The 12,388-nt window shown below is 43.3% G+C and overlaps 2 protein-coding genes across 2 annotated transcripts; one reads left to right on the top strand and one right to left on the bottom strand.

The window, feature by feature from the left end:
• Positions 1–1,513: 1,513 nt before the first annotated feature.
• On the bottom strand, positions 1,514–7,585 carry H6S33_009024 (uncharacterized protein; the record flags this gene model as incomplete). Its single annotated transcript, XM_044840373.1, has 25 exons — positions 1,514–2,019; positions 2,070–2,173; positions 2,223–2,363; positions 2,415–2,477; positions 2,539–2,743; positions 2,797–2,888; positions 2,952–3,241; positions 3,291–3,469; positions 3,537–3,677; positions 3,724–3,824; positions 3,885–3,962; positions 4,015–4,703; positions 4,784–5,046; positions 5,100–5,261; positions 5,313–5,413; positions 5,474–5,692; positions 5,754–6,145; positions 6,242–6,425; positions 6,569–6,643; positions 6,950–7,055; positions 7,114–7,123; positions 7,207–7,222; positions 7,282–7,340; positions 7,433–7,450; positions 7,517–7,585. 25 exons carry the CDS (start codon positions 7,583–7,585, stop codon positions 1,514–1,516), a joined length of 4,263 nt encoding a protein of 1,420 aa, XP_044697839.1.
• A 306-nt stretch (positions 7,586–7,891) lies between these two features.
• H6S33_009023 (uncharacterized protein) lies at positions 7,892–9,487 on the top strand (the record flags this gene model as incomplete). Its single annotated transcript, XM_044840372.1, has 7 exons — positions 7,892–8,114; positions 8,183–8,359; positions 8,430–8,524; positions 8,584–8,616; positions 8,676–8,726; positions 8,785–8,913; positions 8,984–9,487. The coding sequence occupies 7 exons, from the start codon at positions 7,892–7,894 to the stop codon at positions 9,485–9,487; spliced, it is 1,212 nt and encodes a 403-aa protein (XP_044697838.1).
• Positions 9,488–12,388: the final 2,901 nt, after the last annotated feature.

The following is a 12,388-nucleotide window of genomic DNA, read 5'->3' as shown; positions in this document are numbered from 1 at the left end:
CAATTGGGTCTCCCTCGGGAAAAGTCTCCCTTATTCCTCTACATAATCCTTCTGGTGTCAATAATTGGTAGCTATACCCATTGGTAGTTCTCATAATGCCCGCATCGACCATTAACAGGTTACACAACTTGGCCCGTACTACCCGAGTATGTAAATAGGAATGGCCCCGTTGAAAGCTCTGGACTGTAAAGTATACACTCTAGGTAGGTACATACATACTTGCTGATCACTAGATTTCAAACTAGGCTCTGATCAAAATGAAATCTTCAGGGGGCTCCATGGTTTGAAAATCAGTTGTGCAGAAGATTGACGTTGCTTTTTAGCAGAATATATTCCAAGGAAATGACCTTGGCAATCACCGGGGAACCGGCGATTGTGCGTTGTGCTGGATTAGCTACATATAGGACGGTAGAGGTATATATACGTGTGATTTTGATCAGCGAAACACCGAGTGTGTGCTGACTGGTCTAGTTATTTCTGGATAAAGAACTGATCTACCTCGCATTTTAGACGGTCGAATCAAAACAGCTGAAGTCATGGTTGTGCACACCCGGGCATGCTTTCGGCGACAAAGATCTATGCAGGGTACAATTATTCTTCACGATGCTATGCTGTAAAAACAAAACAAAACAAAACAAAACATGATACGCTGTGTGGCAATGCGAACCATATCACTTTGGTTCGCAATTTGAGTCCGTCTTGGATTCAATGCTGTGCCTTGTGAATCAAAGTAGGTAAGCCAAGACTGGATTAATGATCTGGTGAAATTAATATGATATTACGTATGTGAGCCGGTTTTATAGGGAACGGTGGGCGGCGCACGGTTCATTATCTATCGGTGCTCACTTAGACCTACCATAAATCTGGTGATAGGGCAGGTTAAAGGTGGCGGCGTATGTGCACCTGTTGTGAAACGTTCAACACAACGGCAACGGCAACGGAATGAACGGATTACGTACTGGAATATGAAACTGATACCTATTAGCGGGTCGGATTTCACGCGGAGCTCTCACCCGGGGGCAGGTATATACATGTACGTGTCGATCTTTTTGTTCGTAACTCTGTACATGTAGGTAGGAATGTACTCTACTTTAATTATCATATATCGAGTGATGATATGTGATTTTCGGCATAGCCCGACTGTTCGAAAGAGGGGTCAGACATGATTGAAATGGTGTTCTACTCTAGATCTATCCGTGGCATGGCCGGCCCGTTACTGAATGAATTAAATCGATCCTATATGCTTGGCATAGCCCTCGATTTGGTGATGAGTAGGCATTAGAAGTTTTAGTTTTTTTGGCTTTTCTGTGCGCATATGACAGCACTAGCCATAGGTTATAGATTACTCAGACAGGATTGGCTGATACATAACTTCTTGTTTATGCAAAAATTGCGATTTAATTTTTAGAACACAGCCACCCAAATGAAACCCAACTTCTATTTTACACCCACCAAATAAAACATTCATTGGAAGAGCCTAAAAGAAGGAAAGAAAGAAAACACAATCTAAATTCTACAAGACGACACTGTTCACCAAAGTATCCATGTATCCCATAACTTCTTCGATCAATTCTGTTTCCCCAAACACATCCAAAACTCTACCAGCGAGTTCCCTTAATTTGGGCATATTAGGATCACCTCTGTCCGACTTTACCACCAAATCTCTCAACCATTCATTTCCAAGCTTCAAAATTGTCACCAAGATATCTCCATCCACTTGACCTAGTTGTGGATCATGGTCTCCCAATGCTGATAGGTTGCGCCGGCTCATACCAGCTTTGGATCTATAAAGATCCTGGATATATTTCAATAGTCGTAAGGGGCCTTCCTCCAAGAGTGTGAGTTGGAAAATTGAGCCATTCACGCCAGCAGCAATGAGATCTTGGTCCTGAAAAACGACACCAGGACGTGGTTTATTGAGCTGCCACGGTGGCCTCACATTTCCCTTCCTTATCCGGGATATGGAACTGGTTAATTCCGCCTCTACCACTGTCACCAAACTCTCCACATTACGGGGATCTGAAAGAGTATCAGCAATGAATTTGCGCTTTTAAGAGAAACCAACTTACTTGGGGGTCGCCATAGTCCAGCAATGCCATACTGCTTATCAGTAGCTAGGAAGAAATTTTTGAAAAGCTGGAAATGATGAAACCCATTGCGAGCGGTATCATCGCTTAAAAATTAGAATGATGTCTACAAGATTCAAAAGGAAATTTAATTACCTGACAAGCTCCTTGAACTCTCCATATTCGAATCTGAAAATGAGCATTGAATCGGCGCTACAAGATAGGTGAATTAACGGTCCCGTCACCGATATTTGCACAGCAGGCGATCGAACTTTCGCCTTGGCGACATCATCAAACCTTTATAATTAATTAGTATCAATATTTCAAAGATTAGATCTGATAACGTACTTCTTTGATGATGTATTAAAGGTCTTCATGTAGATCATGTCTCCTGAGCAATATACCAGGGAACTAGAAAGACATAGAGGTCAGATACCGAGTAATTGGGATGAAGGCATGTATGGTAATTTACTTAGTGCTATAGGGTGCTAAAGAATAAACGGGTTCATCGCATTGTATCTGGAATCGTCGTCGAACCTCGATGTTTCCAGAAGGTCCAAGGATAACAGAAAGCACAATAACCCTGCCCTTGTGTACATCTTGGGTTGTGACGTTGATATAATCTGTTCCTAATACGATGTAACGGTAGGGTTTATTCTCGATTTCAATGTTCCATTCTAGATTGTGGTTAACAAGAGGAAAATATATTGATAAAAGATAATTATCAAACCTGCAAGGCAGTAGATCTGCTCATTCGCTTTTCCAAATATAAGCTCCTTTTTTGAACTGTCACGGATATCTCGGTCGGCCTTGGACTCTCCACTACATCTTCGTTAGCTGTTGGTTTTTTGGGAGTTTAAAACCAAAATGGGAGGAGTCACGGACGTTCTGGGATCTAGGAATCTCAGAGAACAAAACGATCTTCTTCTTCCAGGAATGTGTCTCTCGCTCTCAACTCGGGGATCATCGGATGCAGTCCGCGAGCAGGCAACAATAAGGACATTAAGAGGCTTGTAAAACAAGAGCTTTCTCGGTGTCTCATTTAGGCGAAGCCTACGAACACAAACCTTCTCACTTTCCCCAACGTCAGCATAAAATATTTGGTCCTTGGTCATACCAATCACGATATTTTCTGAATCTAGTGAGTTGATTTGCGCAAAGGCGACTAATGATGGCTATATGATTCGTTAGTTTCCTAAGATACTATAGGTATGTGGCACTCACTTCAACATCAGACTCCTCAAATACAACCTGGGAAGCTCTGAATTTCCCATTTGGAGAATCAAATCGAAAGAGCTCAGGTCCTGCCAAAACAAAGGCTGAGTCACGCCGTCGCACATCAGGATGGAGCTGAACTGGGGTTGGCCCGAATTTTATCTCCTCGATTCTCTCGAGAGTAAGGCCTTTAACAATTAGCGATCTCGTTTCCAATCAGATAATTGTATTTTAAGTCGGCAAATGAAGTCATACCTCTTTCCCATTCCACATTTAGTGCAAGCACAGTGCCGCCTCTCAACCCACACAGTAACGTCGAGGAGTTATTAGCGGTGAGGAGTGCTACAGACTCGCAGGTGAACAAAGCCAGTTGACCTTCAGTGTTCCCCTCATACACTAGAGATATTAGTTATACTTCATTAATCTTCAGAGGGACTCGTACTTGGTTTATCTAACAATGGTATTAACCCGTTCGACAGATCAAAAAGGAACATTTGAATCGTGGCTTTCTGCGTTCCAACAACTACCAGCATGCGTTGATTTCTATAAACATAGTTATAATTAGGTATTTACCAAGTTTGTGTGGGTCCGGATATAACTTGCATTTCTAAGATAGTTATGAAGGTTGGGTCTTCAGACAGGGTGGTAGGTAAACCAACAGGATTAAGAAATTTCCCACTGCTACGTTACCATCAGCCTTTGTCGTATTTTCAAGAAGTATATGGAGACTTACGTATTCTCACCGACTTGTATAGTAGCTAGTATCAACTCCACTACAACACCCTTTCGAATTGCAACTACTAAAAATTTGTCCTTTAGTGCCGCTGCTACAATGATTTCTCCCACATTACACTCATCCTTCATGATGAGAGGACTTTCCATATCCATCCCAATATCTGCCATAGGAACATCTCGATCAACATCTCGATCACCATCTCTACGAAGAGCGAGATTCCCCTCCTTTAATTGGGCAATGATGATTGCACTGGGTGTAACTTGCACAGAAAGTGCTCCCACAGCACCTGCAGCCAGCGTGGTTTCATCCATCTCCAAAAGACCAAACTCGCTTGCCTCCTCCCAGTCCCCAGATGGTGTTAGGAAACACAAATTTGACTTATCTGGCAACGAAGAAAGCAGGAAATAGCCTTCACCAGAAGAATCGGGAAGCACCCAAAGTCGCCTAACGCCAGAATGATATTCTGCCGAGCCTTGGATTCTTGCTTGAATCCCGTATCGCAGTTCAGTGATTGCGCCATGGTCTCCGCGACCTGTGCAAGCGAATACACGGTCCCTTTCTGCCTTCCCACTGGCATGACCTTGGGCAGGTATTTTCACAAGATCAAAATCGAAAACTGGTGACCAATTGGCGACGGATTCTTCAAGCTTTGGTTCAGTCTCCACAGGATGTGGTCCTATCTTTAACTGATCGAAGAGTCTCAGCCCAGTCGCAGAGGAGTAGAAATAAGTGTAATGACTTTAAATAAGTTAATAACCGAACTTACTAGATATACTCCACCACTGCTCATCTCCCCGCCTGCAACAAGCATATCATTTTTAGTCAACCCAAAATCCAACGATGCGAACGCCGTCCCTATCGAGCAATCGAGATGGCATGCTTTGTTGGCCAACTGTATTAGATTTGGTCCCTGCGTATCTACTTCCAAAAAAAAGATATCGCCATCTTCCATAGCAAGATACATATCATCGTGGTTATATGCATAATTTGGAGTCCTTAAAGGTCGGGCCCATGAAGTTACAAGAACTCCTAATAAGCATATTAGAATTTTTGAAAGTTTATCATTTCCGTGATTGACTTACGTCGCTGACCATTCGGAGGGGCAGGCGGAAATGCAATATTTGCGAATGAAGGGCTCCCTGACATGATGTCTGAGGCCTTCACAACATGCGTTGAAAACTCTGTGACTAGTAGAAACGCGGAACTGATAACGAGTGGTATCACATGTAAAGGCATGGATATATCTAATAAAGTTAGATTTATCAATGGGGATGAACTGGTGGAAATAGAAGTACCATTGGGTAGACGGAATCCATGGTTTCCATGTTTAGTTGCCGTCCGTAACGATTTTGAGGTCCACCACTCATATAAGTGTAAGCGTGATTTTTGGTTCGTACTACATAAAGGTTTAGCTTATTTTTAATTTAAAGTGAACATCTGAAGACAGAGGACGGACTCGATCACAAATAATAATAAAATCACGTGATCCTGGTCATCAGGAGATGGGTGAAGGAATTCCATATGTAGGATCAAGCCTTTGACTTCGAAATTCTTTTCCTCTTTGATTGGGTTCAGAGTTTTCCCCATGCGTACTTGCTGCTCCAATTCTTCTGTGGAGTGAAGCGCATACATCCGGAAATGATCCTGGTAAGCAGCTACCGCCAATGCCCTGGATCTGATCCAGATATTAGTCTTCATGAGCCTAATGACCTTTGTGGTTGGATATTCTGTCATACCGGGGATCTATAGCTATGGATTTTCCCAAAGTTGCTGGGTGGACTCCTTTTGAATCTATTCTCTTTGTTGAAACCACGAAATCCACTTCTCCCTGTACCTCAGAATCTTTTGCGTAGATGAAAGCAAGATGACCCGAATCTAGAGTTAGAGCGAGTATATGGGGTGGTAACATCTGTTTACTAGCATCTTCCCCGTCTCCTCGCATATCCGTATCGTCTTGTAACTGGCTTGCTAGCCCTTGCCTAAAGATTGCATCTTGAGCCGAATAAAAGTGTTTTCTCGGCGAGCCAAAAACTCTGGCATGCCGAATGTCGGCTTGAAAATCTGTCTTTGATCCAACCTGACGGAGTTTACCATCTTCCGTGAGAATGTGTAATTCTATAAATGCTTCCTAGAAGTTACTCAGCAATCAATATATTTCTACCGTTTTGGCACTAAGACATAGCAGCATTAAAGCCATATGTTTAACCGCAAGGGCAGAACCAACCCCAATGAATACAACATCGTTCAAATCCTTACTCCTGATGCGAGCCGGGATGATCTGGCGAATGACCGGTGATTGCACCAGAGTTCGAGTCATTAACCCATAAACCGGGGGTTCCTCAGAGGAATCATGGTGGTTATTATGTGCCATGAGCTGTTCACGGGCGATGTTCTGGTTCGTCCACGGCCTGTTTACCCATACGTGTGAGTTCGAATTCTCCATCCAAACTTTCCCGCTCCACCAAGACACTTTTGTCCCGTTGAAAGCCGCGGGTCAAGAGTCTTATATCAATTAAGCCTTGAGCGCAACGCCAGATGTTGGTTGGATTACCTATTTGGTGGAAAGCAAAATATTGGAGCTTGAGTATCGCCGAAAAAGCACTCCGCAACTACTGAGGGCTGACAGCTGCAGGAGGTGAAATGGTGGGTGATCGAAGATCGCCTGCTTTGGAGTGTGTCCGTATTTTATGATGCAAGACGTATGTACTGGTGAAATGACGCACCAAGAAGTCTCTCCCTACAGACCTGATTCTCTACCAGCCGTTGCTTTACCTACTGCCCTGCAAGATCCCACAAGTTGCTGTGTCTCTGCGCCCGTGGTCCTTGGATCGGTAAAGGTAACCTACGCGCACTGAGGCGGCGTTTTTGCCTGTAGTAGATGCAGCCCGCAGGCAGATGTAGCCGGTATCGTGGGTAAACCGTTTCTTTTTACTTTAGTTTTATCTTGCGAATTGAGTGGGCACGGAGAGCATTATATATAGGAGCGGTTACGAGCGACGGTGGTGTAAGTTGATGTCGTCGCAGAGAGGTCCGAAGCCCTGAAAGCTACTGTGCTTCGTGAGACTCGGAGAAGACTCATAAGAGGGAGACCTTAACATTTATCGTTCTACATGTCACACATGTTTATTTCTCTTACTTTCTAGGAACAATGATATAGGCCCCGGCGTATTGTAGAGTACTCGTACATACCTTTACGCAAGGCAATCTAGGACTAGGAAATTAATTGATAGCGGCGATGACGGCAATAAAAAGACGCTCACGTACGGCAACAGTTCCTTGGTGGAGGGGTATTCCTGGTGATTTTCTCCAAAATATCGGAGCTCCTAATACATCTTCATCTGGGAATCAATATCGAAGCTATCCACTTAACATTGCTTAATGCACATCAGATTCTCGAGTGTTGTACATATCTCACAACGGGCATTGATAGTCCCTTCCACACTTTCTTTAGTGATTGGGAAGAGAAGGAAAAAGATTGGCCCCGCGGAGGGGTAAATACATAGGAAATTTTTATGTTTAGAGACGTTAAAACTCTAAGGGTCGGGACGTTGAATGTTTGACTTGGCATTAAATTGCCTCAAAGGGCAGGTTTTTACCCAACAGGGAAGCAACTATTTGTCTGGAGCCACGCGACGCGACTTGCTTCTCTCCCTTGCCGGTCAAGCTCCCCTTTTGCTGGTTAATTTAAAAACATCTGATGTGTCGCATTTTTGGCTGCATTTGACTCTCCTTTCGACTTGGGCCCTACATACATACATACATACCACAGTCAGTACCTACATACCTAATAGCGCGTCTGTTCGTTTCCAGCCACCATCCATCTCTTTATTCCCGAATCTTCCAGCTTCCACATCCCACTGAAGCCTCGTTCGTGATGAACGACGAAAAAATACCGGCTCTGGATCATGGTAGTGATTTTGCAGAAGCTGAAAGCCCTGGGATAGAATACATTTCTAGGCCTGTCTCGGGGGCAGAACGAGACCTTGGAAAAGCAAATGCTGCTAAAGAGGCTTGCCTAGTGGGGGATCGTGAAGCTATTGCTAAACTAGCAATATCCAAGGACGGTCTACTCAATGACAAAATTCGCAGAAAAGCATGTATGTACTTCTCTGACAGCTTTACTTTTGCCCAAGAAGCTGGATTGCTGATCCTCTATAAATTATAGGGCCCATCTTGCTAGGATACGACGATGCAGATGCAGTAACCCAGTCTCAACACGGCGATAAAGATGGACATCTCGAGGATCAGCCGAATTCGTCATCGTGGAAAGACCTCCCTCCTCATGGAGATGAGAATCAAGTACAGCTGGACGTCAACCGGTCGTTCATTTACTATCCCACCAGTAAGCGGGAGCCTCATCTGATCTCCATCTGACTGGTCTTAGCTGAATGGAACTGAATTATCAAGGATAGATATGTCACCGCGGGAGTCAAAAGCCCGGAAGCAAGAGCTTTCAGACTTAATTGTGGAGGTACTGCGACGTCACCCAATGCTTTGTTACTTCCAGGTAAGCCCGAAATCTCCCGCGAATAACTATTTATTTATCCCTAAAACGAGCCAAAATAGGGGTTTCATGACATTTGTCAAGTCTTTTTATTGGTACTTGGGTCCAGACGGGCCGTTCCGGCGGTTGAGCATATCTCACTACTACGTATAAGAGATTTCATGCTTCCATCAATGTCGCCCGCTTTGGATCATCTTCACCTACTGTACCCACTCCTATATGCCGCAGACAAAAAGCTTTGTGCTCATATTTCCCGGACACAGCCGTTCTTTGCTTTAGCTGCTACCTTAACCCTTTATGCTCATGATATCCAAGAGTATAGTGATATAGCAAGGTTATTTGATGTACTATTGGCAATGGACCCGGTTTTCCCTGTGTATCTCTTTGCAGAGGTGTGTCACTTCACTGTTTCGAGAGGGAAAAAAAAACGCATATACTGCACTTCTTGCTCACTGAAATCAGATCGTTTTACATAGGAAAGAAGAATTATTTGAGATCCCTGATGACGAGCCTGAAATGCTTCACTCCATTCTTTCCAAACTTCCTAAGCCATTGGATTTGGAGGGACTGATTTCCCGTGCGAATCTTCTACTCGACACTTATCCCCCCGAATCACTGTCAACATGGAGTAAAATATCACCAAAAAGCGTCCTCAAGACATCTCGGATATCACCTACATCGAGTGGGAGATCATATACTTTGACACAGGCTGAAGGATTATTTCACGCACAATGCCGAGAGTTAGAATGGGCAAAGAAGAAAGAGGAGATATTCAAAAGACTTGCAAAACACAAGGGACCTACAACCGCCTTTACCCTAACCATCGTTATTGGACTCTCGGCTGTCGGATTGAGCTGGTATATGCGGAAGAGTGGTGTCAACTTGGATTTGGATGCAATTTCCACTATCCTCACCGGATCCGCAACCTTAAGGCGTTTTTTCGCAACTATTGGGCTGTCACGTTGAGAACATTTGCGCCCTGTACTCCAGATGTAACATGGGGTTCAGAAGGCAGCAAGATGTATAGAAAACTTATTAGGGACTAGATTTCTTATAGAGAAAGGACAAAAGGTTGTATTTATAGGCGTTCAGTTTTGTCTTTTTATATATATTTTCTCCTCTCTCTGTTTTTGTATATGCATGTATTCAAAAAGTCCCTACTAACGGAAAGTGGAAAGGGCATCTACACTCGTTGGCTTAAGTGTGAGGCTTAACTTAAACTTACATTAGGTAGTTTTAATTATTGGCTTGAAGATTTACGCACGTCGTTCAAATAGGTCGCCCGGCTTTATTCTGAGTATGTATAGTGACTGTAAGCTATCTGTACTTAGTTCGAAAAACTCAATAGTCCTTCAATTACTTAAGTACTCTACATGTAGAGTAGTAGAGTATATTATTCATGCATGTACCTACATAAGTGCATGTACTTTATGTCCCTAACTCTACATAATGCGTTCTACTACATACATACATACTCGTAACTTCCTGACGTTTTTGAACGCGACTGATATTGCATACTATACAAAAATACGCTAAGATCCTGATTTTGGGTGTATGCAATAGTGGCCCAGTCCAAAAACGCCAGGAGACTAGGAGTAGAGTACCTACATATACTTGCTCTCTAGCTTTCTGCACTGCATGATTTCTGGAATATTTCTGCCGCCTGGAACGTGATGGAAGATCATGCACGCCTGCCTGAGAACTCCTTCGAGCACCGCCGAAGAGGGGGTTTTAGTATCATATATACATGTAAATATATATATGCATTTACTATATTCCGTCTCACATAGTAAAGTTCATTTATGTAATACTATCAGCTCACTGTACGGGGGACACGCGACATGTAGTAAAGCTACATGTACATAACTCGTAGAGACTTGCACTGGTATAACCACATCCCAAATATATATCTATATCTCTTGCAATGTTAGCTAACTATAGCAGTACGCAGATCTTGAGCATTTATATCTTCATTTAATATGTAAGCACCCTAACTTACCATATTTGAACGATGGGATGTATTGTCCATAGGCTTTGATATGAAGTGTGCGATATTGAGGGAGGCACTATGCGCCCCCCACATTGAGAATGCCCAACTACATTCAACAGGTTGTCTCATTGGAGCTTTGGAGAAATAAACAAGTCACATTCTGCGACTTTTACCCTCGAAGCTAGGACTTCCTGCCGAGTTTCAACATCCTGCGGTACAGTCGTTCACGGGGTGAGGCCGACGAACACTGGGTGGACGAACAGGGATTTTTGGACAAATAAGAAACGATGGGAAAGATCGCTTTGGCAGCTAGCTTGCCATATTGAGAACCCTTGTTCGTCTTCACCCAGTGTTCGTCCGCACCCCGTGAACGACTCTATAGACCGGGGAGAATTACCCAAATGATTCCGAATGCCGGTGATAGAAACAAATGATACAGGTAACACAGCCACTTGCCCGGTGATTCTATAAGTGTGTTACCGGCTTTCCCTGGAAGCACGTCTCAGGGTCTAATGGTCAGATATAAATATGTATCGTGGACAACGGGTATCGGATTCGATAGATCGCCAGTTTCTTTTTTCTTGCCGCACTTAACGCTATATATGGGGAGAATACATGTAGTGGTACATGTATAAATATATATTGAATAAACTGGGTGGTCTGGAATGATCATTTGACAAGTTAACAAGTCACATGATTCTTTTTAAAGGCTGCGTTATGGCAGTAAAAGAGTCAACAGCCAAACAATTGCATCGATTTGTTCACGATTCTCCGCCAAATAAACTAATCTATAGACACTATTATAAAAAACAAAATATGGATTCGAATATACCTTGTAAAGTACCTATGTACATACATGTACCTACGACAGATACCGCAAAATCTGAGAATATTCGTTGCGAGACAACGTCAATTTCTCAGATTTTACGGTACCTACATGTAGTAATTCGCTAAGTGCTTCATGCAGGAGTTCACACCTTTAGCTGGTCCTGGCCTGTCCAAGATCCGGCCTGTCCAAGATCCGGCCAGCAACTGCAAAGTACATGTAGGCACATGTACAGCCACTCAGCAAAAGTGTTCGTGATTTAGTTTTAATGTCAGTGCGCAGTGTGGCGCACCCGTGACGTTGATGTTATTAATGGAGAGATTCAAGCTAAAGAAAAATATGTAATGTAGTTTGTGACTACATATAAAAGAAGATATGTTATTGATCTTATTCTTCATTGATTCCGGGCTCCATTGGTCACTGGGAAAGTTTTCTCTTGGGGGTTCTTGATGGTCCGCCACGGTTACATATAGAGAAATGTCTCACTCTGAAATCGGAATCACGAACACTTTTGCAGAGTGGCTGTACGTACCTCCATGTATATATTATACCTACCAAGATGTATTTACATATTTCCCTACATATACGTACCTGACAGAAACTTTGTCGATTAATAGCAATATCACCATGTTGTATCTGGTTCAAAGCGACAATTAACCTGGACTATGTACCTACTCACATCAGCAACTCATGGGTTAGTATCCATGTCGTTTTCACGATTAGAAATACATGTATTGGATCCGATACTGGCAGTATTTCATAATGATTTTTTTTACTGGATCTAGGTTACCCTTGCCTCGACTACGACTTACTGTTTGAGATATCCTGCAGGGCCCCGCCTAAGACACGGTACGGTGTCGGACAGCCAGAACCAGCCGGCCAGAGCAACCCCCGACTCCCCTTCACCCCATCGACTTTCAACAACGCAACACTTGTCCAGAAATAATGTTCTTTTGTAAAATGGGTCTAATCATGGTTGTAAACATCCCCATGAAAGGGGATTTAAAATAATTAAGAACTGGCTGCACTATGACCTCTCAAACATTTGGTG

The sequence above is a fragment of the Morchella sextelata genome (genome assembly GCF_020137385.1).
Source record: "Morchella sextelata strain SCLS chromosome Unknown scls_3, whole genome shotgun sequence".
Lineage (NCBI taxonomy): Eukaryota > Fungi > Ascomycota > Pezizomycetes > Pezizales > Morchellaceae > Morchella > Morchella sextelata.
Note: the sequence above shows the minus strand (reverse complement) of the source record. Positions and strands in the feature narration are given on the sequence as shown.